At 40.2% G+C, this 27811-nt stretch overlaps 2 protein-coding genes across 2 annotated transcripts; one reads left to right on the top strand and one right to left on the bottom strand.

Moving 5' to 3' along the window:
• Nucleotides 1–956: 956 nt before the first annotated feature.
• On the bottom strand, nt 957–11899 carry rapgef3 (Rap guanine nucleotide exchange factor (GEF) 3; the record flags this gene model as incomplete). The annotated part of the gene is made up of 26 exons (XM_079226538.1): nt 957–1782; nt 2010–2081; nt 2232–2286; nt 2384–2448; nt 2544–2631; nt 2754–2804; nt 2893–2983; nt 3353–3534; nt 3781–3906; nt 4105–4202; nt 4394–4531; nt 4711–4786; nt 4935–4965; nt 5075–5157; nt 5295–5438; nt 5667–5752; nt 6289–6377; nt 7638–7741; nt 7877–8023; nt 8137–8213; nt 8483–8543; nt 9207–9291; nt 9454–9631; nt 10216–10337; nt 10416–10522; nt 11846–11899. 26 exons carry the CDS (start codon nt 11897–11899, stop codon nt 1664–1666), a joined length of 2529 nt encoding a protein of 842 aa, XP_079082664.1. The 3' UTR covers nt 957–1663.
• A 12225-nt stretch (nt 11900–24124) lies between these two features.
• On the top strand, nt 24125–26688 carry slc48a1a (solute carrier family 48 member 1a). Its single transcript, XM_079225644.1, has 3 exons — nt 24125–24506; nt 25076–25243; nt 25379–26688. Exons 1-3 carry the CDS (start codon nt 24377–24379, stop codon nt 25513–25515), a joined length of 435 nt encoding a protein of 144 aa, XP_079081770.1. The 5' UTR covers nt 24125–24376; the 3' UTR covers nt 25516–26688.
• The last annotated feature ends 1123 nt before the right edge of the window (nt 26689–27811 follow it).

Here is a 27811-nt window from a genome sequence, read left to right as displayed (position 1 = left end):
CAACTAAGCGCTGGGAACTAATGTTGTTTGGAAGTGCAATATTTATATCCACCATTTTTAAAAAAAAGATATTACAGTGCTTTCTTCTGTTTTATTTGTGACTTAACTAGGATTTTTTGTTTCAAAGTATGTAACGAGCACATACGCTAAATCCTTTGTGAGATTCTGGCTTTTCACTTCTACTTTCTTTCTCACTAAACATACTTCAAAGTGTGAAACGTTTTTTCCACTTCTGATGTACTCACCACTTCTACGCTGGACCACTATTCTGATGGTACTGAGGTTTCTTTTAATACCACAGACTGACACAACACCCACAACATATCTGAGCTGAACTTGACACAGTTTCATAATTTATGTGCTCTGCTTTTGCACCTGACCAAACACCGAAATTAGAATAACCATATGTTTTACATGTGTTTGCCTCATCATCACACTCTTTTCATATACCTCCTGTATTGGCTAGTGATTTACAATTTGTCAAATGGTCCACAAAATCCCCATATGGTAGTTGATTTAAAACATCTACCATTGTCTGTTCTTCACTGAAAATGTCGACCCATTATTTATAATGACAGGGGCTCATTTTACTACTTCCTCCACGGTTACATCGGGGAAGACAATGTTTTTTTTCTTCTTTCTTTTCTTTTCTTTTTTTACATATCTCAGCCCATTTTCACTCTCCAGGACTTCCAAGAAGAAGTTGTACATATTTATGTCAAGGAGACTTTTTTTAAATCAAGGCTTAACTGATTTGTTGTGAATTTCTCTCACCCCATATTGGGGAGAACATTTTTGTCGGGGGAAAGGATGGGGGACGGGGTTCTTTGGAGGTCAATTTTTACCTGTTATGGTTTGTACTTTTAATAAAATATTTTCCTTTTTATAAACTCTTGTGCTTTCATTGACACGCATATTTGAGAAAATAATTTATTTAGAAAACAACATTGTATGAAATTAAGTGCATGTCAGTTAGTGGCATTATTGGCCCCCAAAAAAGAATGATCTGATACAATATATTAGTTTTAATGTGAGAAGTGCACAAAAAACTGACCTAAAGTGATAAAACGTTGGCAAAGATCTGTTGTGTGTTTGTTCTTATGGCCCTTTTGTAGATCCACACAAGGGATCCTTTCACAGACGGCAGTATGTTAGGGCAACAGCTTTGGTCCAAGTTTACTTCCTGTCAGCTAACATTTCAACAGAAAATACAAAGGGGCCCATTTATAATGTTCATGTTGTCAAGTTTGAAAAAGTCTATACAAAATGTCAAATAAAGGATTATTTTACACCAAAGACAGGCATACATTGCTAAACTGTACATGCAGTAACACTTTGTGAGGGGATCAGTTTGCACTGTAGCACACGCTCTGCTCTAAGGCTTTTTTGTGTCCCACAAGTCCCTTTGGACACAGAATTGGATTCTCTGGTTCATCGTTAAAGGTTAAAACTGTGCACACAGCACGTTTTTGCTCTTAAATGCTGTGCAGAAAGCTCGTCCGTCAAAGTCCAAGCTACTTGAATTAAAGGGAATTCACGCAACACCTGCAGACATCCATCTTATTGAGGCGAGTGTAGATGTTTACGTCCTAAAGCTTTAGTCCGTCCCCTGTTTCACATTTGCGCTACAGTTTCAGTCTTTGTACATTTGCGGGTTGATTCCCTAACATTCTATTGTTCTTGATAGCTGTGTTAGCTTGCGCTGGTTGTCAATCACATTCAGGTTCTGAATGTAGTGCCGGATGTTGCTGGGACTCCGCAGAGGAAAGGCGATGTCGGAGTCTGGAGGAGAAGGAGAAATCAATTTTGATTCAGCACACATTTAAGTGTTTGTGGCAGCAAATCTTCCTTTTAACTCTTTAGCCAGTAAAGTGTAAAAGGACTAATGTGAGAACAACGGAAATGGTAAAACGATGTGGAACCACACCATTAGCTACAGGCATTATGTTTAAAAAAGCAAGACAAAACCAAACTAAAACTGTGTTAATGATATGGTAGATGTTGCTTACATGTAGATATGCGAGTAGCAGGCCCTTCCAGAAACATCCGATCAGCCAGGCCCCTCTGTGGAGACGATGGCACTGCAGAAGAAACATAGAAGTTTACCTACTTCATGCATCATTCAACCAAATCAACCATTTACTTCAACCTGCTTATGCAAGTGTTTGACCTTTTGACCTAAATCCATTTCAGTGCTTTGCGTCTGCCAGTTGACAATTTGGATCACTTACCATAAGGCTGGCTTCTGCATCCTCGCACAATTTTCACTGTCTTGGCGATCATGCGCTGTCAGAGTGATGAGGAAACATTTCAAGTTGAATGGCATGCCAAGATTTGTGAGAATATAACCTCACTGTGCAATGTTACAACATTTCTGTCTTACCACTTTTTCAAAATTGACCAATTTGTCGACATAGTTTGGATTTCCGTCATTGATGAATGTCATGTCTGGGCATGGGCAGGGACAAAAAAAAATGTCATAGATGAGTAAATTAATTTACATAATATTCTAATGCTGTGTCGGTGACACTCTTATGGATCACCTTTGAGCAGCAGAGGCATGAAGGGGATGTAAGGAGGACTGAGTTTGGCCACAGCCAGTCTGTAGGCCCTGTGGTTGCGTGAGGGATCCTATAAGGAACAGAGTATAAACAAAGCACCTCTTTATTATGTTAGTGCACATAATTAATGTACTAAACAGTACATTGAGAGTTTTGGAGCATTTATCAAATCTACTAAATGATGCAACTTACCATCAACCGCTCATAAGCATAGTAAATTCGTTTTGTCTTGCTGGGTATTCTCTGGAATAGACAATAAAACGTTTTGTCATTTAGTAAATGATGATACTTTGTTGGATCATAATAACGGTTGCATTCAGGGATTTCTCACCTCCCAGGTCTTGTAAAGCTTGTGTACTGCACTGTTGCTCAAACCGAACATCACAGCGAAGAATGAATTGAGATTCTTCTGCTCCTTTAATCTGTGACAAAGAGGACATATGTCTACAAACCAATATTTCTCAAACTTAATGATAAGGCCTATTGTGAATTGGATCGCAGTGGTTTGTCATTTAAAAATAAGTGGGTCCCCAGAAAAAAAAGCGTGAGAAACACTGCCATAATAAGCATGAATGTCTGAACCAAATGTAGGGGCAATCCATGTCAACCTCATGGTGGCGCTAGAGGAAAAGTCAGGGGACCCTCCAAAGTCAGGAGGCCTAACGCTCTGTGGACCATGAATGTTTGATCAAAATAATATATACATTTCCGTGTGGACCAAAGTGGTGGACTGACTGCCGACATTGAAATTAAAACATGACAACGGTTTTCTGCAACTAACCCTAACTTACACTGCGGCAATCTTTATGAACTTCTTGAGCAGAATGGCTCGTTTCACCAGGTCTTCACAGAGGCACAGCTCGGTCACCACCCAGTACTGCACCTCGTTGAAGCGACGCACAAACCGCTCCAGGTTAGCTGTGATGGCACTGGGGAATTTATGACGGCCAAATATGTAGTAGACGAGCTCCACCTGCAAAGATTACAATTACTCACATTACAGCAGATTTTATGGGCGACTCAATGACTATGACTATTCAGAAACATGTGAAGAATGCAGGAAGTGTTGTTCTGGAGTACCAGATGATCTGATGGCAAAGTGCCAGTGGGTGTGACATTCATCAGAGAGATACTCGGTCGTTTGTTGCAATGAGGAAGTAATTCTATTAGACAAAAGGAAGTTGTTTATATGCTGTAGTGAGGTATCGGCTGGAGTTACCTCATGCATGGCAGTGAACAGTTCCCAATCATAGTTGGTGAGTTCATTGGCGATGTCTTTAGAGCCCATCTGTTCGAGGATGTCGGTTGTTCCTCGCTCTGGACCTTGCTGCTCCTTTAGGGGCATCTAGGAGAACGAGACAGAGAGGAAATGAGAGGAGAACAGATGGTGGTGGTGTGCACCTTTGATGTTAAACTGCTTTGAACCAAACCCCCATGTCAAACTTAACTGTACGCACCATAATGGAAAGGACAATGTTTGAAGCAATGCCCTCTTCTCTTTTATGAAAAAAATAGCATAGTATTGAGGTTATCTATTCCTCACCAGTTGTTCCACTTGGCTGCTCGTGCAGATGAACAGTCTCTCGTTGAGTCCCAGAGCCGTGTAGACTGCAGTCGCATCCAGCTTTAACTGAGCTCTTTCTGTGTGCATTTAATGAATCAAAAAGTCATTTTCAGCATAATGAACTGACAAAGAACGGTAAAAAAAATCACATTAATATCCAGGTCTGAGGGCTTTATTACATTTTGCAGGAACAGACAATTTAAATAAAAAATATCTAGGCACATTTGAAAAAAAGAAAGAAAGATGTCATTAATATATCTGGTCCCACCTCCCGTGGAGTTTATTTTGACCAGGATGTGATCTCCACCAGGTTTGACTATAGCTGACAACACATCCTTTACAGATGTGTTCACTGGGAGCATCAGAGTGAGAGGTTTGTTGTCTGGCCTGTAGATCACATACAGCACTGCAGCGAGAGAGAGAGGACAATAGCCAACAAGTCAAAATGTGCTGATTTGATCACTGCTGACATGAGTAATGATGTGTTTTCATGAACAATACCCACAGAGACATTGTGAGGTCAGTTAAGTTCATTGATGTACATCATTGATTTTACTGTTTGATTTGTTCTTGAGTCGTACTCACCTTTATCTTGAGCTCTGATTGGTTGCAACCTCCCTACTGGCTCCTCACAGTTAGAAAACCAATCAAATTGCTGATTCTGCGGAGAACATCAGAGTGACTTAGCAAGTCAGTGACATTAAGCTGACAAATGACAGCAGCATGACATTCTGTTTTCTCATTAAAATGTATCTCTGATGTTAAAATCCTGCAGCCAGCTGTCGTGTGCAAAAAGACAAGGCACTTACCCTGCTCAGTGACTGATATCCATTCTCCAATCTGGAAAAATAAAAGATGAAAAACAGTTTGGGATCTCATGCTGCAATGTTTATGACTTGGGGAATGTCTCAGAAATAGCAGATGTTATGAGAGAATATAGACAATTTACACTTTTGTTCTCCTCCTTTCCCTAAATTGTTCTTTCAGCATGCTGAACAGACGGAAATCTCCTGCCACCTCCTTCTTCAACCTCTGTTTGAGCACAAACATGGAAATACAAAACAAAACAAACAGAGACATAATTATTGAGTTTCCTTCTAAAATTTATATTCTTAAAATGCGATGTAATTATGAAAACAAAAGGATAAAATGGAGAATGCAATCCTAACCTCCAGAGAGTCCAAAGCAATAGGGTCTTCTTTCAGCAGAAGGCTATACAGCGCCACCCACTGGCCAATCATCTTCACTACCTTCTGCTTGGTGGTGAGAACGTAGGAAGCCTTCTCCTGGTCTGAACCCTCAGAGAGCGTCGCCTGATAGGTGCGACGGCGGTTAAGGTGCATATCATAAAAAACCTCCTAGACAAAAAAATCTGAAATAATTACGAGACAGAAAATATGAAATATATATTCAATATTTAATATTAGTATCTAAATACTCTGTTTGTTTAATCTGCGGACATTATAATAATAATCATCATAAGCAGCAGTGGCAGTACACGTGATATCCTTATCATCCCCAGCATCACCATTGAACATCACAGGATATTGGTGCTGTAGTGCGGTACACAGCTGGCTGGTGGGCATGAAGACTTTGTGAGTGAGCAGAAAGTCAGTCACACAGGAATCTGCAGGGAGACAAACGTCACAACAACACAAGTTTAAGGGGAGACACCACGGTTGAATAGGGAAAACAAATTGAACAATAGGTATCATCGTGTAATTTCCCCAGTTGATGATTCCATAAAAGCAATTGTTTTTTGTATTACACATTTTCCAAAATGACATGTTTAAAGACATTGTCCTAACAATTATATATCAATTTTGTTGACATTTTTCTGGTCAAAAGATTTTTCTTTTTAAACACCATGTTTTGGGGAATAAAATGTTCTTAAGACAATTCTTTTTTTGTATTACAAGTTTTCTGGTGCGAACCTTTAGTAAATCCATGAGAGATGTACAGACACAAATAGACAAAGTGGTAAAATGAACAACTAAATGTGTTTTATAGATTTTTTTCTTTCCACTAGTCTGAAAGAAGACAAGTTATGAAAGCAAAATAACCCCAAATCCACTAACTGATTAGTTGTTTTTGCTTTCAACTAGCTGACCACGTAACTCAAGAACACAAGTAAAAGGCCAGAAGGGGCTTGCAGGGTCCCACCTATTGCGTCGTTTCCATTGGAGTCCAACTTTACTGTTTCCAATAAGTGTTCTAGGATTTTCTCAGGTGTTCCTGACATAACGGAATACCTGCACAAAGCACGACAGAAGGGAGAAAGAACAGAAGATTTTTCCAAATGTTAATATTTTCTTTGCATTGCTCTGCATGCATTCTGCTTATTAGTTGTGCTTGTTGTGTAATTAGTGCCTGATAATGTTGTATAATGTTACTTTCATTTCAATTGCTCTTGTATACTATTTCAGTTACTCATAACTAACATTCCTTTTTAAGGGAGATGCCATTGCATCAGTCCAGAGACTACAAATGAGTCTCTTTGAGACTGTACTTCGGCACCGTGGGGCTTTGAGCTAATTGCTAGCACATCTTAGTTTATACTGTGTTATCGTTTTGCATATATGCTGACTGATAACCCCCGGAAAAAGAAGAACCATCAACATTTTTGACGAAGTCGGAGGACTTCTTGCCTAATAGCATCAGGTTCAAAAGATCACACATCTGGTTGTTTGGGGGCGAACAAGAGCATGCGATATTCGTGGGCTATTAGGATCCAGGATATCTAGTTGATTTAGGGATGAGATCTGAGGACGTAGGAGTGTGTCAGTGGAAGGTGCTCAGGTAAGAAAAGGCCAACCTTGAAGTGTAGTAGGCCTCTTTGTCTTTCACCTCATGTCACCTCTACACACAGTGATTTTAAAGTGCCATTTAAATTGGATAGTACATTTATATCTCTGTAGGAAAGCTGATTTAACACAACCCTCCCCACTCAAATATACAGTTATGGTAATTGAAAGTACCAGTCTACCAACATGTTTTATTGACCATATGTTGTTTTAGAATGGTAATCTGCCCAGTTGCAGTGATATATTTGGTTGCAGTGATTATTCTTTGGTGGCACCCTGTGCTCCCGTTCTCACTGTCTGCTCAGGCTCTCCTTAAGTAGTGCCAGCAGATAGTTTTAATAATTCAAATAACAAATGAAACTTCTTGAAACCATGCTTTAACTGGTTATCTTAACTCCTGTCTTCATTCAGAACTAGATGAAGCTGTATTCATTGTTATTCACTTTTTATGTTTGCTAAAACACTTTCAAGACTGATAACAAGTCATTACGCATTGCAGGGTTGAAGTCCATTTTTTCCATGGGCTTGTCAGATAACAGCCCGTTTAATGAGACCGTAACTACGTTTGACAAAAAGATCTGTGTGCTTGTTATGATGACGAATGGCAGCATTTGTGTGATTGGCGTGATACAGTACCGGCCTCGCCCAGGTAGAGTGTCTTAATGATCATAAACCTGCTTGTGAAGTGAGTGTGTGAGAGTTTCTCACTTGCAGATTCCTGCCCCTCCCTGCTCGGCCCAGTCGGTTCTCTTCTCCAACACCAGGACAGTTTTCCCATGCTCTTCAAGTCGCACTGTGTTAGCTTCCACATCCTGAAGCACAAGAATGGACGAAAGCACAGTCAAATACTTATTTAGTATATCTGTGGATCTGAAATTGAGGTGGACACAGAGAAAAACGTTTTGCCGTTATTGAGACATGTATAGTAATTAGTTACTCAGACACACCTTGAGGATGCGTATAAAGTCCTGTTTATCAACACGGAGGAAATGGCAGTTGTCTTCTCTCAAGATGATGGTGGCAGCACGAGGGGCATCATTCAGCAAAGCTAGCTGCCCAAAATCCTCACCCTCGTGTAGCGTCGTTACCAGGCCCTGCATGCACACAGCACTTTCAACATTACATTATATGAACCCAGGCAAAGAGGTATTTCATGGATTCCAATTCAGATATTTCTTATTATGGCAGTAACAGTAAATGGATTTACCTTCCCATGTGTGATCACATTGACAGAGCCCTTCCAGATGATGTACCAAGAAGTGCCTTTGTCCCCCTGACTGAACACTACATCACACAAAGACAGTCAGTACTAACATTGGTTCTTTAAGATGTCTAGAAGGGCATCTTGAGAGCCGAGAAGAGAGAAAAAAGACTCAATATCAATTACTAGATATGAGGAGGTTTGAATATGATACAAATGATATATCTGAAAGGTGTGTTGTACAGAAGTGAATGTTAAGAGACCACATGTGAACAGAAATGTGTTTTAACGACACCGTTAAACTGTGTCTCCGTGTGCATGTAGTGAACAAGGCTGTAGCCGGAGCACTCACAGACTGTTCCGGCCTTGGCATGTGATTCAAAGACCAGCACCGCTGCCAGCTCCTTACGCACCTACAAGCACAACAGGCGAAGAGATTAGACTGAACTGCATTGATTACTTCTAATGGTCAAAGTAGTTTACTTTGTGTCAAAAGACACTGGATGCATGTCAACAAGGTGGAAACATAATGGGGCAAACTGTTGTTTTTGCATTTTCTTACAATGGCAATAGTTTAATGGTTTATTTAGTTTATGCAAGAATTCTAGCCTTAATCAGATGCAAATGGAGCTCTTGTACGCATTTAAATTACCATCAAAGAAAAGCTTCTTATGTGCAGTGTAATTGACCCTTTGCTAAGGTATGGCCCTCAAACACAGAGTGGCCAATCATAGCGCCTCCAACCAGGGTCCGGCAGTTATCCGGCTCTAAGGCAGTCGTTTCAGATTTTGTTCAGTCTGGTTTTGTGGATTTCGAGGTAGTCGTGGTTAAATGTTGTGTAATAGTGATACTCGTTATCCGGAGAGGTTGGAAGGATGTATACGTTTCTAAAAAGCTTTGTTTCTATGGGAAAAACATTTAGTTTTTAGTTTTTCTATGATATGTATAATAATAGTGCAGTTAGTGACAGTGTGGTCAAGTGACGGGGCTCAGCGAAGGGTCAATTGTTTGATTTTTTCACTTTTTTCCCATGCACAAAAGCTGCATATAGTCAAGAGCAGGCAATAGTGACTCACAGAGGTGGAGAGATGAGCTGCAGCCTTGACATGGAGCAGCTCCTCATAGATGACCTCCAGGTCCTCAGCACTCCTCTGACTCGGGCTAAACACAGACGTCACATGTCATCAACCACAGATGCATTTAAAAACTTTGTTAAAAGATGCAAGCTTGAAGATGATCACTGTGAAAGGGATTGTATTAGGTAGTATTACATGTGCAACAGATTTCATGCATATTAGTTATGTAAAGGCTCAACATACTGACCATTTGCGTAGAATCATAGTGAGCAGAGCATCGGGACCCAGCTGAGACAACAGCGACAGACTCTCTTGCAGCTCGTCCTCTGAGTCCTTCTCATTTGTGAGGTGGTTCAGGCCAAATTCAGAGTCTTGGAAGCGGAAGAACTGGGTGTCCTTGTCATGGAAGTTCAACTCATGTTTCACTTGATTGAGGTAGAACACAGAGGAGGGAAAACATCAATAAGACCCAAATGTAACTCGGCATTTAGAAAAATGGTGGTCAAATAAAAACACACAGATTAGCTTAGAAAAGGAAAGAATGAATACATTTTGACCTTCAGTAGTATAGGTTTTTGTGTAGTAACTTTACATAACTCCTGAATGTCAAGATACATGGAAATAAGATTCATTTATTCAGAGTGATCCCCTTTATTTGATGATGAAGCATTTTTACCCTGATTGGAGTGGTCTCTTCCAGGAAGACAGTGCCTCGTCCAAAGAGCAAAAGCGTTTTCGTGAGAACACGTGTTCAAGCTACAAGCTACTCAAGCACTACTCAAGTCAGAATATATTTTTTTAAATACATACTTCTACAGTCCATTAAAGCATGAACTCGCCCAACATATATGGTAATTTCTCCTTAATTGTGGCTGCGGGTCAATGGTAAGTACGGTATTTCTATTGTGAAGCACATCCGAAGCACATATATATAATATATAAATAAGCAATATATAAAAGATTTTTTCTTAAGACACAATTCTACAAAATTCAGCTCTTTAGTTCTTACCATGAACAAGGATTCCTTCATCCACCAAGACTTGCCACATTCCAACTGCTTGACTTCTTGATTGCAGGCATTCATTTTGTTTCATCAGCCAATCAACGAGTTCCTTACCAGAACAACATTGTCTGTGAGAGAAATGTAATATTTAAATCAGCATGTATTTTGCAGAGATTCTTTTCTAATATGGAAGAAAATGTGGGTACCTGTATGTTTTGAGATGATGCTTTCTGTCTCTGATCAGACCTGGGTTCCCCTCGATCATGACACTGTACACCGATCTCGCTGCCTTCACCACACGATCTGAAAGAAACTTAACAGACACGACACAGAAAAAGCCGTTAAACTATTGCGTCATAAATATTGACGTGAGCGCGAAAGAGCGAGGGGGGGCCGTGTACTATAAGAGGAAAGATAATAACACAGGCGGTCTTGTTTACTGAGACAACCGGCCGGAGTGCAGAAGTTTGCAAAAAAAACAAGTGTATAAGTGAAAGAATAAGTGTCTCTGCATTTCCCCTCAGTGTGAAGATCTTGTGATGGGACGTCATCAATGTGGAGATTTATGTGGGCGTTGGAGTGTAATGTGGTGCGTTTGTGGGTTGCAGGGAGGCGAGAATGTGTTAAAAATGTTAAACTCTCCCACTCGCTGCCTCTACAACTCACTCTCTGGGCGGCACACAGCGGCAACAAACTTTCACTTTCTGACCACCCTCAGTATATTTCCTTTGAACTTTTTTCAATTCTTTCCGCTCCCCTTAACTCCCACCCCCTAACACACATACACACAACTCACTTGGGTCAGGTCTAAACCCCCCCACCCACAAACTGCAGACATCGGTGCAAAACCTGTCAGTCACTAATGCAGAAGCAAGGCTTATGTAACCAGAATAGGCTTTGTTTTTGCCCGTAATGCAGCTGTCCCATTTCAGGCCTTTTAACACTTTGCACTATACACTCTGCTTCTATCTAGAAAGCAAATAAATCCCTGAACAATATTTACTGTCTTTATGATTGACTGGATTATACGTCTTTATTGTGCGCCTCCCTGTTACACTCCTTCTCTCACATACCCTGCACAAAGTCTTGTGACTCCACGAGTGACTGAGATGGTGGCCTGTTTGTCTTTTGGATTTTCTTAATTCGCTGCTATTTGCCCAGGGTGGTGGTCTAGAGAAGCACACAGAACCAAACAAGGACAATTTCCTATACTAGCGTACTCTCTTTTCAGTTTAGAAGCGATGTAAGGAAGCAACTGTCACCTGCCTCCTTTGGCTTTTCTGGTGTTCTGCAACTCCTTCAGGATATAAAAAGGCCTGCTGAACTTTGACCCCTGTACTGACCCCTTGCATTGCTGACGCCAACACAATCTCTGCTCTTTGGGGGCTATGACACATGCTTGTTAGATCTACGTTCATGCAGGACTGCTTATTATAATGTACGACTATAACAGACTACTGTGAGTAACACTGTACAACACAAACTGCAACCTATCAACCCCACATTGGGCTGTTCCCAGACCCGACATCAACAGAGTAGCCCAAGTGTGCCCCAAAGCGTCTGCTGTGCCCCTCTGGAGTTGTGCTGTCTGGAGGTCACCACTTTTCCCAGGGGCCTGTTTTCCCCTGGGACTCACATTCTCAGGCATGTCAGCTCCAAAAGTAATTTTCTTGATGAGGTCATTTTCCATTCCCTAACCCGGTCCCTATAAAAACAGTATCAAAAGCCATATTTCACTAAGGGGAGCCTAGCACCCGCTGCTAAACCTGACCTTCATGTCAACATGCAGAAACATTTTCTATTACTGCGATTCATTCCAGTTCTGGCTGTCTGCGAACCGTGTGTTGTTTATTGTCTGAATGTAGGCCACCTAATCATGTTATCTAGGAACTATTACCCGTCGGTAATTGTTCCAAGTGAGTCGAATTACAGAGCAAACACTTTTCCCAGGTACAATACACACGGTGCATGTGTGTGTCTAGCAGTGTGCAGTGACCAACGCTGATGTATGGGCCATCTAAAAGGTTTGGACAGGCAGTTATTACCCATTTTATGACTTGGGTCCATTGTGCTGTTGAGGTAATTTTACAGTCAGGAACCTGTATTTAAAGTCAAAGTAAAACGGAAGTTAGAGTGACTTTAATTGTGTCCAGCGAGTATTTCCCATTAAAACAGAATATTGTAGTTATAATTGAAATCCAATCCTTCACATTTGATCAAACATGTATTAAAAGTTACAGATTGATTGATAGTTGGATCTTATTATTGGTTGAAATTGGTTGGTACAAGATTACGTATGTAATATGTCATATTTTGTTACATAGTTACAAAAATACATGATATAAAAATACGAAGACATTGATTTTTTTGTATTTGTTTTGCATAAAGAAATAGGTGCACAATATGACCGGGGATGTACCCTAAAAGGTTTCAACATGTCCATTTCATCTCAACTGCTAATCAACATCATATTGGTTTACACTTAAACTTAAACTGTCTACACTTAAACTGATCCTAGATAACTACATCTGCTTTTCTTGCAGGGCTAGCGACAGAGTGGCTGCTCTACAGCCTGTGCATGTTTACTCAAACACTCTTCAGCAGGGCATGTGCTCACTGTCACACGGGAGTGAACGCAATCATTTGGATGCAATAAAGTAGTAGTATCAGAGCACACTTACATGATCTATTCTGTGTATTACTTTCTTTGACTTCATTCTGGTCCTGGCTGAAAGTCTGAGTCATAATAAGTCTGTAGTACATGGTTTGGTTTCATGCATGCATCTGTGCGGTGGAATGGTGATGAGTACAGTTTAACCACTGTGTCTCTCCACTGTAGGCGAGACATTTCTCTGTTTCTTACTCTCCGTGACCTTGGTGGGCTGTGTTGTGTGAGAAGCAACTACAGATGAATACTGTGTGAGTTGGAGCTTTCTGCCGATTTGTAGACTATAGATACCTGACTTTTCCTATCTCTCTGAGTGAGAAAAATACAACACCACACATGGTAAAACATTTCTATCCTGCAATACATGACAGATATGGGTTCTTCCTGGCCTTTGATTAGGTCGTTTAGCATCAGATCTTTCAAGTTGTAGCTGTAGCTGATGTGAACTTACACCTCTGAACTACACTAGATGAGTATGGGAAAGTTGTCTGAAGAAGCCAAACACATTATATAAGTGTGCACAACCTATGAATCCAAGCTGCAAAATCCCGTACCTGCACAACAGTACCACCTCAGTCAAAGGCAAGTCAAACGTTTTTGCTGACAAAAATGACGCTAGAACATTTTAAGCTTTTGTTACACATGAAAAATGAATCTGCTATTAAGCGTATGGCCACTTGGTGGATTCTACCTCAGTGTGTTCAAACACAGGTTATTAAAAACAATCTGTCTTGTATGGTGTTATCAGAATGTATGATTCTCATTAGTGACATAGAATATGGAGCCAACACTTGCTAAGCAACCGAACAAAGCTACAAGAGGTTAGCAACACCTGCCTCCTGCAGACACGATGACTCTATTCCCTCTATCTTCTCTCTCTAGCACAAAACAAAATGTACCGGGATTGATTCGTTTGGGGTTGAAAGATGCTCTCTCTTTCTCTTTACTTCATCTGTCTGGTGGAACCCAAACAGGATTCACTTCCGTTTCAAACCCTGTATGAGTGTTTTAAAAGGTCTTTCCTTGACATGTTGTTGAAGAACCCGAGATAAGGCAGGACCTTATAAGAGGACCCTGGGCAAGGTGAGGAAGGGCTCAGTTAGCTGTGGGCGCTGGAGTGCCCTTTAGACTCCTTGTGACTACATGCCCCGCTAGGAATGTGTTTTTTAAGACTCGCTTGAGTAGTAATGCAGGATATTACAACAGCAAAAGAACAGGTTCAGCAGTTTGAGAGGATGCAAGCACTGCAACTCTGGATGATAGCCGAGGGCAGTAGAGCCCCGAGGAGAGAGAGACGTCCAGGCCGGTGATTCAATGGCTGTGCCAACCATTGTCAAATATGGTGGTCGGCTAATTTGCAGAGTGGCAGATAGAGAGCCTGACGTGTGCTTACAAACCTGATTATGAAATTGTTATGGATTGAATAAAAACTTACAATGGATATCACATGACAATAAAATGCGAGATAATAATTAACCCTGATGACCGAAGTTCATGGACAATGCACTTTGCAACAGTCGTACTTATAAAAGATGTCTGTTTTCAGTTATTTTGCAGGAGCCAATACACACTTGTTGAAGTGTTGAAATTGAAATCACACTATGTTCAGCAAGAGCTTAAAAACACCAGTGAGAACATTGGATTACTTCTGTTGGGTGGTGGTGTACCGAAGCTCTCCATCTCTGGCATACACACCTGCTTCATAGTGTCCTTTGAATTCAGGGCCTCTGGCAGCGGAGTCTAAGAGAAACAGGAAGAGAGACGTTATCACCCCTTAGCTATTTCTTCATAGCCAAAGCCTCTGAAATTAAGCAGACAACTTGCTTTGGAACGGCATACCACAGGAAGTAGCTGGACTGATCGTTGATGATAATCTCGCTGCAGTTCCACCAAATAAACAGATTAACCAAGCTGGACTGGCCAGATAGAAAGAATCATTATTTTCTTTTGATCGGAATGAAGGTCAACACAAATACATTATTACAAGCCTGTGCTGTGTTACCATCGTCTCCAAAGAGGTGTGGGTGGGTGTCAAGTGTGTGTGATAAAGTGGGAGGTAAGAGTACATAGACATCAGCAAAGGAAAGTACAAAGCCTGTTGCCACGCGTTTTGTTAAGTGAAAAGGTTGCTTTTAACTATGGACTATCCTCTTCTTTTGAAAAGGCTTTTGAATATCACAACCATTAGAGTAAACACTCTGCAATGGCTGCAACATATAAAGACATGTACTCATTTATTATTTCTGGAGACCTTACTCTCGGCACAAAAGCCCGGTCAGCCCTAATTTTCTGCTTATACGGACAGAAATATATAGTGCAGGCAGTGCCCAAGAGGTGGGTGGTCCTTAGAGGGAACAAGCCCTTGCACAACTTAGAGATAGACCTGCGTGGTGCCATCTGTTATATACTGTATATATATATACTCAAACAGGCAAACCCATCTCAGTAGCAACAAATTATAAGCGCATCCTATATAAACTATATAAAAAAGAAATATACCGCTATGTGTGGATAGCTCAGATAGCCCCTTGCCCGCAATGTCAAGAGCCCCCAGTGTGGGAAAACCACTGCTCATGCCCAAAGTCGTTGGCTACTAAAGGGTATGGCAGAAATGTTGCGTCAGATGTGGCTGATTGACTGTTGGCCCTTCTGCTATTTGATTGGCTGTTTGCCAAACACTGCTGTCGTCATCTGATAGTAGCCTGAGGACGTTTCTCAAGAAAGTGACATGAACAATTTGGATTATCTTCTTGAGCACAAATCAAAAAGTCTGCTCATTAAAGATAAAGAGACCTCGGTGACCACCAGCCGCGGGATATTGTTATAAACCAAACCGCTGTTCAAAATAATCGCATTTGAACATAGAGTGGTTATCGAGGAAAATATGTCAAACTTAACAGCTAACGTGAACTGCAAGACAAGACTCCATTTTTGAATGCTTCCTGTGTATGTTATTCTGCGGGGATTGTTACCTGGTAAAGAAAAAGGCTTTCAAGATCTTAGGCATCTTTCTGAGACGATTACCAAAAATGAAAACAGCAGGACAACATGGAATTGGACTGAGGTTCGCTACCCACACTGAGCAGTATAACGGCAAACCGAGGAGAACAGGTATGTCAAACTCTGTGTGGGAAATGTGAAATCGCCCAATTTTCTGATTTTGCATCTGTGCAAAGTAGTTGTGGCCACTGAATATTGATTAATATGCGTGTGACGTTAGGTCGGCCTAAGTTGTAAAGTTATTTCCTCTTTGTGGTTTGGTTGTTTTTATGATTGTAGTTAATGTCTTACTGCTTTCAATGAATTTAAGTCGGAGAATTTTAAAGAACTTTTTCAAACCAATTATTAAGATTGGAATTAGAATTATTAAATATCTGTCATCTCTCCAGCTGACTGTTAGCTTTTCAACCTCCGATCACATCACTGATATACATCTGTTACGTGTCTCCAGCCCTTCGGCAGACATACTTTATGACATGTTATTTTGTCTGGTGTGCTGTGCTGCCAGCTTTGTCACGTGATTATAGCCTAAATGACACGTGGTTAATTGTTTTAAAGGACTCTGATTGGCTCTGTTATTGTATCGATGAAGAGCTTGAAAGTCATTGTGATCTTGGTTCTAATCAAAGTATATTTGACTGAATGTGACTCCATCAATAATAGATAGTATATTTGTAACAGTTATGCCCCAATGAAAATGACACATGTGCCCCCTGACTAGAAAAGAAAAGTGTGAACAGTGTTCTTCCAGGTCTGTAGACAGACACCGTGAACAGCCTTTATGAATGTGAGGTATTTGTTCTTCTTTTCCTCCATGTCTCAGCTCTGGTATGTGAACAATAAGGACAGGGAGACGATGCCCTGGCATCTCCTATTGATGGCAGCAAATAGAGCTCAGTTATGCCCTTGACGGTATTTGTCTGTCATGAAAGAATTGGCAAATGCCTCAATGCCAGTTAAATTGCGTTCATTATTGATATCATGCCTAAATGAAACTGGACACCATTTTTGGAAAAATATTACTCTCTGCAACTTTGATTAATATCAAGCCAAAAATGTAATATGCAACTACAAAATGGTCTTGTTATTGAGATAGATAACCCTGATTTTGTGCCAGTACAATCCAAACGATGTTCACAGAGAACAGATTATGTGTATAATACCAAGTCTGTGCATTTCATTATTTTATAATTAGGCTGTTTGTCAGTTTACTGGCAACTTAAACTTTACCCAATTTTATAAATCTTGTTATTGGCCCAGCGAGGACATCTCTGTGGAAGTACTTATGTGTAATTTATCATGTATAAGATAACTTGAGTAAACACAAACTCACTCACAGGTTGAACTACGACTAACATGTGAGGTTATGTGCAGCTTTTTACAATAAGTGATTATTAAAATCAGGTTGTCAGGTGTCAAACCGGTCAGCCAGATCCGACACATATGTGTCAGTTATTTATGATATAATTGTATTATCTAATTGTAATTTAACCTTTGGAGTTGCTTTATGAAAAATGTCACATTGATCTTTGACTGGGCAGCAGGAAGTTCAGAATGCAGTCTGTCGAGATTTACAATCGCCTTTGACGTAATTTTGGTTAAATGTCAAGTAAATTTAGAGCCTCACCACTGTTTTGTGTTTTCCTGTGACCTGAAGACAAAACCTCCCCTTTGTGCATTCTTCATACTCTGTAAACTTAGCAGGGATGTTGTGGTAAAGGTGAACAATAACCAATACTATATTTAGAACCTGAGTTTGATTAAAAAAAATACATTGTTGCCATTTTGCATTCACACACAAAATATGTGAAAACATTAGAGAGATCTGCATCAGTTCACTAGAAAGATTCTTGAAATATCGTGCCAGCTTCTACTTTGGGGACCCTGGTGAGAGGAAGTCAGGCTAACTAAACCCCATCTTTACACCTTTCCCCTGCTCTCTGACAAACAATCCCTTCATCCACCTCTCATGCAACTCTATTTTTGAGTTTCAGAATAAAAAAGTGTTGGATGCAATGTCCCTCTATGCTGGAGGGCTTTGGAAGTATATTCAGCCACCATGTGTCTGACATTCTATAAACGCCACAAATGATGACTAGCTTTAAAGAATCAGCTTCTCCAGCAGTGACTAATTCAAGACATTTACACAGACAAAGTGACATCTTGCAGAGCTTGATTCGTGAAGTCTATTATTAACAAAGTTTCTCTATCAACAGACATCATGATAAAAATCAAAATAATGATGGAGTGTCATCACTATACTCTCATCTCCTGGACATCCTGCTGTGGCACTTTTCAGTAAACTAATTGCTCATTTTGCAATGCACTACTCTCTGAAGTAAACATGAAAGCAGCATACCCAGCTGATGCCTCGTATGGTCGGTGTGTCCACTGAGGAGCGGCCCGGGAACATTTGGTAAATGTGACTCCGAAACAGATGCATTTTTGTCTCAGATCCAAACAACCGACGAACAACTTCCCCCGTCAGAAGATCTGCACACGGAATTGGCCCCTCCAGACATAATTAACAGCCAAGCAAGATCGACCCGTCTTCCGCTCGTTACTGTACAGCGACGACGCACCGCAGCGACAGCGTCGGCTCGGGACTCCGCATGTTGTGCTACAAAATCCAGGCATCCAAACCCAGAGCGGCTCCCTCGATACACGTGTCTGCCTCAGAGGGGACGGAGTGCGGAGCCTTCCTCAGCCACCCCACGCAGCACAGGCGCACTACTGAGTTGCGTGTGTGCGCTCTTTGGCTGTCAGAGAGAGACGGCCTCTTCTGTTTTTTTTTTTTTTTAATTTTTTTTACCGCGCGTAATTAATGGCGTTTGATTTAGTTAACTTGACATCGATGCATTCCGTGTGTATGTGGGCTGCTGCGCACTGTACACTTTGTCCGGTATTTTAACAACATGCCAGGCAATGTAATCCCCAGGCTCATACTACAGTATGCAGATGCAGTGTTAAAATGTGACTGTACCTGTAAGGCAAGTTTATTCATGTAACACATTTCAGCAACGAGGCAATACAACGTATATATAACACATTAAAAGCATTGAGGCAAAGACACGCATTATAAAAGGACACTTAAGCACAATTTTTAAAAAAAGTCATTAAAAAACGAAAGCTAAAATATAATAAGGCAGGTATAAAGTACAATAATCAATATGCACTGTAAAAACACGATTTAATAAATGGCAGCAGCAGCAGCAAAAAAAGAGAGAAGAGTCTTCTGCCTTGATTTAACAGAAGTGAGTTGCAGCTGACCTGCAGTTTTCAGGGAATTTGTCCCAGATATGTGATGCATAAAAACTCTGCTCTCTGTGTTTTGACTCGGGGGACAATGAGCAGACCTGCCCCAGACGACATGAGAGGTCTGGATGGTTCATAATGTAGCAGACGAGCAGAAATAAACCATTCAGTGCTTTAAAGCAATTATCTGTACAGGAAGCCAGTGTAGAGACACCAGAACAAACAAAATCCATAAAAGGAAGGAAGAACATATTTTGCTGAAAAAAAGAAGAAGCTGATGCTCCATCTTTTCTTTAAAATGCCTCATCACTGACACAGCACTGTGTGGAAGTGCATCCCTGTGATGTAAATCTCAATGAAACCACCTGTTCAGCAGTTCACCTGCACTGCAAATTTACAAGACATAAGTCAAGGTTATTAAAGGAGTCATAATGTTCCATGCAGGCACTATGTGGTCTAGTTTGTTCAGTGCCGTAGTTCAGAGCAGCGCACTCGATCTGCAGAACTCTGCACACACATTTATCTGGCTATCCAGCTGGCTCGCTCAAGCGGGTCTGGAGGCACATGGACTTGCAGATAAACAGTTTCAAGGGCAGAAAACCATTTAATTTGTGGAACTGCACTTTCTGTCTCTCATTAGTAGTTTTGTTCATTTGTCAGTTTGGTGGCAGGTGTCTGTCCTTCGCACAGGTGTTAAACTGTTACACACCCACTACAGTTTTATGGATTCATAAAACTGTTTATTGTCCCAACAGGTGTATTGTTCAGCTGTGAATGCATCTTGCCATGTTGCTATATCCTCATCTTTCTCTGTCATTCTAGCTCACACTTGACATATGTGCATGGTTCCATTATATTGTATTGACTTTATTTGAGTTGTAGTATGTAAGCAGATTACTTACTTCCCCATTCACTGGTGTACATCGTCTTAGTGGGGAACAGATGAGTTTGACAAAGTCCTCCATAGAGGATGTGGCTTGAACAGTATCTGTGGAAAATCAACAAGAAAACGAGTGATAATTATTTTTTTTTAGAAACAAGAAACATGGGGAATGCATTCGTCATGCCTATTTGTCAATAATTGGTCAAAGGAAAAGAAACGTTTGTAAATTTGCAGACCGTCTAACAAGGACAAGGGGGCCCTCTATTTTTTGATTCCCCGTGCACCTCCAGTTATAACTGTGTGCTGCAGCCTGGCAATGTTACGTAACTTGTTTAAATCCCTGCTATTGTTCCAGTGCAGAGCCGCCCTTCCTGTACTGACCTCAATGAGTCAGTTTGCCATGGCTTTTCCACAAGACACACACAGACAAGAACACTAATTCTGTCCCGCTTCCTGTGCTTTGGTTTCGGTTGTTCCTTAAGCTGGAAAGGAGGGCAGTTTATTGGAATTGTCTTCTCTGTGCAATATTATTTAAAGTCCAGCACCTGTTGCTCCTGTGTGTCGCTTCTGTTGAGGCAATAGTGTTCCAGTCTATTCATTAACATTTGTGTTGCGTGAATGCCATAAGCCGACAGATATTAATTCACTTTAATTCACAAACACCCTTCATATAAATTTCACAACAGAAGCTACATTGATTGCCTGCCCTGCTTTGAAGCTACTGCGAGGACCATTCACTACCCCGAGGAAAAAAAGTTAATTCTTACCAAGTTTAGACCCCTGTGACCTCCTTGGTGGATCATGGGGATGCTCCAGTCACTGCTGTCTCAAAAGCCAGTGTTAAAAATAATAGAGCCATTAAACCAAATGGAAAAAACTTTCTTAAGTGCAGCTGATGTGTTTCCTGTTTCCCGGTGTGACTTGTATGGCTCTCTGTCTCCACCAAATGCCTCACAGGGACTAAACGATGCCAATTTAGGACAGTTCACAATGAAGAAATCCAGTTTTTCTTCTTATGAGCTCCCGAGGGAATGTTAACATGATAGTCTTGCTGATAAGGATGAGCACATTGCTGTTTGATCGCATCTGACAAAGTGACTGTGTTGTGTGCACAGTGCGACATCAATGAGAAACAAGTGACTGGAATTCATTGTAGTTTTGAGCCAAATATAAAACACTTAAGCCTCAAGAGCTCTTTTATAGCGAGCTAATCAACGCTGGATGGGAATATTCTCAGGATTCACTTATGATAAGTAAAGCCAGGATGTGAATGTAAGGATGGCAATTGCTTTGTTGCCCTTGGATTGGGATGAAAGCTCATGAATGCTGCTACATTGTTGGGATGACCTTGTTTTAGGTTCAGAGCATATTGTTCATCAAAAAGCTCCATCTCACTGGAGAGATTAAATGTAAACTACTGACACCTTAAACTCTTCCTCCACTCTGGTCCCAGGTCACTTTGCATTGCACAAAGCTTCATCTAACATGCACTTTAAAAACAAATGCTGCCCTCTATTGAGGACACAGGTACTCTGCAATATACATTATGCTACTAAATCCAATAGAAATTCATGTAAACCTCATGCAAATTTCACACATAAAAACTACATGCATATATGTTTTAATGATGGATGTTTATGCACTTATATTTTATTACACAAGTAAACCAATAATATGTTGTGTGTGCTGTCTGTTATTCTTTCTTTCTCTTTATTTGTATTTATTTTTGTGTTTCTATTTAGATCCTCTGGGAATGGGAGTGGGATTTCCTGCAACACATCTACGCCCAAGGAATGTGCACTTTGCCAACTATCTTTGTTGTGCCTGTCTGGTGGCACACACACACACACACACACACACACACACACACGCACACGCACACACGCACACGCACACACACACCTTTTCCTTCCTCTCCCTTGTCCAGTTGTTAGCAGTGACAGGGAGTAAAATGTTTTATTCGTTTCACCCCAAGGTCAAATAAGGACTGAGGTAGAAAGTGAAGCAGACATGAGTGAAAGCATTGAAACAGATGGTGACAATAATTTGTAATCCTTCCAACAAAACTGTTTGTCAGCATCGTTCTAAAACATTAACCTCATGCTGCGCAGTCACATGTTGATGCTTACCAAATGAATTTAGTCCTAGATGCTAACACATAGCTTTCACATATTATTTAGACCATACATGACATGCTTTGTCTGGATATTAGCAGTGAAGTGATCTGTAAATATCAGAATCTTCTCATAAAAATCCTGTCAGACATCTAGTAATACTTTGTCGGACACTTATGCACATGGTGTACCATGTAAAGTAAATTTTCCATCTGATGAAATGAAATGTCATAAACCAACCAATATGTCGGGCCGTTACATCATTTAGATAAGTGATCAGATGCTTACCACTGGCACACTCTTGTAAGGTTCTTCAATCTGTCAGCTTCACACTTTGGGGTTTTCTGCTTTCTCTTTGCAGCCTTTTCTCTTTTCAAATGTCCAAGGATGATTTTTCAGTCATTGCTGTTTATGTGAGTTGCGGGGAGTTTTGCTGGCTTCCTGTATTTTCTGATTGGCCGTGAAGTGGGTGCCCCAGGGCTTGGGCTGAGTACAGCAAAGTCTGTGTGTGTGAATGTGAAGGCAAGATCAGAATAGAAGCAACTGCACAGCCTTTGGTTTAATTGTTTTGAATGTTGTTGAGATGACTGCAGATTTGAGATGTATTTACTTTTTTTGCCTTTCAAATTGTGCATCTTGCAACAGTGGTGGAACAGGACATTTCCTGAAGTTTTGTTTGACGTACTTGTATGTTACTTGACTATTTTCATTTCATGCTACGCTCTACTTCTACTGCACTATGACTCAAATGTCTTATATTGTACTTTTTACTACATTTATCTGACAGCTTTTGTCACTAGTTATTATGCAGACCAAGGTATGTATATATAAAACATATAATGCACTTGATATAACATGATGATAAGTTCATCATAGGTTTTGTACGTAACATATATTAAACTACCCATCAGTATATCAAATAGTAAAAATCAGCTCCACTTTGACCAACTTCCACAGACACTTTTTTATTCTACATAAGTGCACCAGTAATAATAATACAATAGAAACACACAGGGGTCATCTTCCAGCATTTTGTATATACTTTTACTTTAGATACTTTAAATACATTTTGCCAACCGACTTCATTATACTTAAATAATATTTTTTATGCAGTACTTCAACACAAAGGAGTGTTTTCAGAGTCTGGTGTTGCTACTTTTAGAGATCAGATATATCTTCCACCCTTATTTGCTTATTTGTGAACTATTGTCTTTCTAGCTGATAGTTAGGATCAACATTACACTACATTACATTTCATTGAGCTGACACTTTTATCCAAAGAGACTTACAATACGTGCATTCAACCATGACACACTCAAAACAACAAAAATCAAGAAAGTACAATTTTCTCAAGAAAGAAAGCCAAACTTCAAAGTGATGTAAGTGCCATTTAAGTGCTACTATAGTTATAGCATCAAGCATCTAGCATCAACACAGTGTTTGTATTTATTTGCCTGACTGTGTGCACGCATGCAACATCTTTGTGGATATATTTGTAATGTGTAAATCCCCCAAAAATGCCGTCGCAGTGAGCTGCCAGTTTCCCACTGTACATCTCAAAGACCAAGTCATTAAATGATCATAACAATTTGTATCAGAGGTCTGAAACTGCTGTTCTTCTTTAGTCCACTAGGGGCGGAGTTTGCGAGTTGGAGGTTTCCTCAGTGCAAAGATATTCATATTGTTCATGTGATAGATGACTTTTCGGTAAATTGTTGAAAAGGCACCCAAACAAACTAGTTTTTTTTTTCCAAATAACAACACCAACTATTGTGTATTTCGAGTGTTTAACAGTGAAGTATATGTACAGACTAGTTAAACCGATTAAAGTTATCCCTTATCGATACATTGCGTTTTCGGTTGAAGACTAGGATCCTCGGCGTGCATGATTTCAGTCACAGTTTTTCATCTTTGATATGTACCTCAAATACACACTTGTGTTGCTACTTTTTTTCCTGCCTGTTAGCTTGAAACCCCAAATTGTGTAATCGGACTTTGTGTCTCGTGCTATGCACACGAACCTGACTGCTGTTTATCTTTTCCTGAAGCGAGCTCGCTCACATCGATAGGCGTCGTTCCGCCGCAGGGGAATTTGCTGTTGTCGTTTTTCTGTCGTTCCTATCAATGCTATTACATAATGTGCCGATAAGCTGTTGATGTCGCTTAAGACCCGTCTATTTAGATAAAGTAGGCCTAGAAGTCGCACACCTGGTAGACACATTTAGGTGGCGTTAGTCGGATTTTACAATGGGAGTTAGCAGAATCTACATTAGCATCGGGTATGCTACCTTCGGTACCCTGGTGGGACTTTCGGCTTTCTTGGTCTGGAATATAGCGTACGGACAGCCATGGACGGCGGCCATGGGAGGCCTGTCGGGTATGTTGACACCACGAACTTATTGTGACGTTGAGTCTCCGTGTTCTTCTTATTCAAGTAACATTGTAGCGTTTAACTCTGTCTGCCTAATCCTCTTCGGAAGGCCTGCACAGTCACACATCACACCACCATATTGTAACACAGTGTCGGTTGTGTTGACTCGTCACTGGCATGATAACGCATCCTTTTCTGTCAGTATTTGTTGACATGAATATTCGTTGAGCTCAATACCTTTTTAAAGTATACCACACTTGTGCATATGAGCATATTTGTAGCTTATCCCCAGCCTCTGCATCCCTGTTGATCTTTCACTCTGACATAAACAATACCAGTTTTAGTGAATGTCTCTTTCAGCATGCAGACCTCCAATACCCTGAACTATACTGTTTTGTTTTTTTTAAAGGCTATTAACATTTGGTGTTTAACAATTAGACAATGTTTGAACAAATAAATAACAGGAAGTTGCTACAGATCCCTCAGATAATTTTATTTTGTTCATGTCATGGGGTTTTTCAATATTTTCTAACAATAAACAATAACAGTATATGTTTCAACTTGTCTTTCAACAGGAGTTTTGGCGCTCTGGTCTCTTGTCACACACGTCATGTACCTGCAGGACTTCTGGCGCACTTGGCTCAAAGGCCTCAAGTTCTTCATCACTGTCGGTGTGCTTTTCTCAGTCTTGGCAGTGGCCGCCTTCATCACCTTCCTCACTCTCGCCATCACGCAGAAGCAATGTAATGCTAATGAGTAATCTTCAGTAGAATAGAGAGTTAGAATAAAACATTTAGTATGAAGAGTCATATGCTTAATGATTATATGCTTGATTTCCTAATGCAAGTATTCATCACATGGCTTTTTCTGTCCCACAGCTCCTACTGACCCGAAGAGTCTTTATCTCTCCTGTGTGTGGAGCTTCCTGACTCTCAAATGGGCCTTCCTTTTGGCCTTGTACTCCTACAGATACCGCCAGGAGTTTGCCGACATTAGCATTCTCAGCGACTTCTAGTCGGTACTGATTTTATAGACTGCGATGGACTTTGAGAGGTTTTAGGCAGCCAGCAGGAGCTGGCCAAAGAACTTTTGTAACAAAGGAGGAAGAGCAGACATGGCTAGATTAAGAAGTCACCTGACTTTTACCATAAGGAGTTGCACTTGTTGTACTTGCTTAACAAGCTCTGTATTTGTATTGTCATCTGTTCTCCTACGTTTACTGACCCAAATATTATATTCCTGTAAGTAGTTAAGTCTGACCTTCTGAAGATTGGAGCTGCTTTTTAATTCATTGCTTGAGGCTTTGTATGGAGAGACGTGCTGTGTTTTTAAGATTTTATCTTGCGGTGGTTTTATCTTCAAACCGCTTATACCTATAAGGAAATCCCAACAGCAACAGGCTCATGATAAACGATGAGAATGAAGGTGAAAATACTCTCAAAGCTTAAATCCTCAGAACCAAAACTAAACCTCCTACCTGAAGCCGCTCTGCTAAATGCTAGGTTGACAGTGTTTGAATGTTTGTATCCAAATTAGCTTTTTTTCATAGATCACAGCTTTGAACAACAGAATACTCCCATCATTACAGTCACTGTCTTAGTGTCTGCAAAGTCAGTCTTTTAGCACCCATCAACCTGTCCCAATTTGATAAAAGAAATTACATCTGAATAGTTACTATACTTTTAAATTGTTTTAAAGAGGGTAGTTAATGTACTTTATTTATCCCTTCTTACTCTACACGTACTTTTAGATGAACTGAAGAAAAGCCTTCTCTGTGGAATTTGTTCTTTTGACTTCTATCAAGAGGCCGCTGGAAAATTATTACATTCCTCTGAAGAGAAAACTAATTAGTTTGATAAATAATTGCACTTTAGTCTTTGATATTGATGCCATTGTTTTGCACACAGATCCTAATACAATGGAAATAATTATGTTTTACACAGTCATCTCTGTCTCACCATTTAAATGTTTAAATACACTATTTGTATGCAATTATTTTACAGTTGGCATGTTTTATACAAGTCAAGTTAAACTAGTTCTTTGCAAGTGGTTTATTTCCAGCTGTTGCTCATGTCTACCTTGTACCATAAACACATTACACATATTTTTGTTGATGAGAGAATGAATGTGAGGATGCTACATGTAAATATTTACTGAACCCATTAAAGTTGCATTTATGTTAATTACATGATGTTGTCTCCTTGCTCTATACCACAAAGAAACCGCAGCGCCTAACGATTCAACAATGTTAAAGCTGTATGTGCTGGAACGGTTCATTGTCTAAGCTCCACCCAGAAGGTGTACAGGGTCTTAAGCGTAGCTTGATAAATTAACAAACAAGTGAGTTGAGCGCACACTTGTGAGCCAACTGCTTGCAGACGTTGGGCTTCAACAATAAGGTACAGTACTGTTTTTTTTTTTTCCGACCTTTAACTTGATACAAAACGCTTAGCTCATCACTTGCTGCTGTCATTTTGATTCCTTTATCTGTGACCTCATTATAGGAAGATGATGTGCATCTTCAAACAAAAGAGGACCTCAGAGATAGCAGAACAAAACCTTTTCCCAAATATCATTTTATGATTGAGTCATTAACGATAATGTGCACTGGATTCTCAACAGGTGTCTGTTTTTGGTAAATGGTGAGGAATCTTTTTGTAATTCTTGTTTTTAATAGTCAGTTATTTCTTCTTGCGCTTTAACCCTCATCATTACACTTTTTTACAATGTAACAAACACGTTTGAACAAAGAGCATAATTAATTTAAGGCAAAGTTAGTTGTTAGTTTTTGACCGAATTGGTAAAATGCTTGAATGCAGAAGTGCAGATATCATTTTTTTATTGTAGTTTTTCTCAAGACATGGAATGTGGAATGTTATCAATTGTATTTCTACAGCAGGCAGACTGTAAGGCTCATAGAGGGATATTGTGCCTGTGCTCTTATTTACCTAGTGTTGAGCTAATATTTTAGCAGTCAACCAATACCTGTGCGCTATTCCTTCACCCTTCAAGGTTAGATTAAGGCCTCGGACATGCAATTTGCAACCTAAATGTTAAACAGCCGAAGTGCAATCCTACAGATTCCCTTGTGTCCACGACTAATATATTGTTTTTTGTTTTCGTGTGAAAAATCCACTGTGTGAACTTGTTTCAAGCATGTGCTGTTGAATTAAAATAATATCGATGATGCTGCTACTTTGACTTGATTAACGACTCATTTTAGGAAAATAGAATTCCTCATGTAATTCCTAAAATTGCACCTTGAGGACATCATATAAGAGAGAGTTTTCCATGGTCTTAATACTTTTCGA

The sequence above is a fragment of the Taurulus bubalis genome (genome assembly GCF_910589615.1).
Source record: "Taurulus bubalis genome assembly, chromosome: 11".
Taxonomy (NCBI): Eukaryota; Metazoa; Chordata; class Actinopteri; order Perciformes; family Cottidae; genus Taurulus; species Taurulus bubalis.
The sequence above is the reverse complement of the archived record's forward strand: the minus strand, read 5'-3'. Positions and strand labels throughout refer to the sequence as shown.

What these genes read in the sequence shown, in the direction of transcription:
- slc48a1a (XM_079225644.1), top strand. Translation starts at nt 24,377, where the DNA reads ATGGGAGTTAGCAGAATCTACATTAGCATCGGGTATGCTACCTTCGGT. An exon ending in GGCCATGGGAGGCCTGTCGG is followed by an intron (nt 24,507 to 25,075) that starts GTATGTTGACAC and finishes GTCTTTCAACAG; the next exon opens with GAGTTTTGGCGCTCTGGTCT. An exon ending in CGCCATCACGCAGAAGCAAT is followed by an intron (nt 25,244 to 25,378) that starts GTAATGCTAATG and finishes TCTGTCCCACAG; the next exon opens with CTCCTACTGACCCGAAGAGT.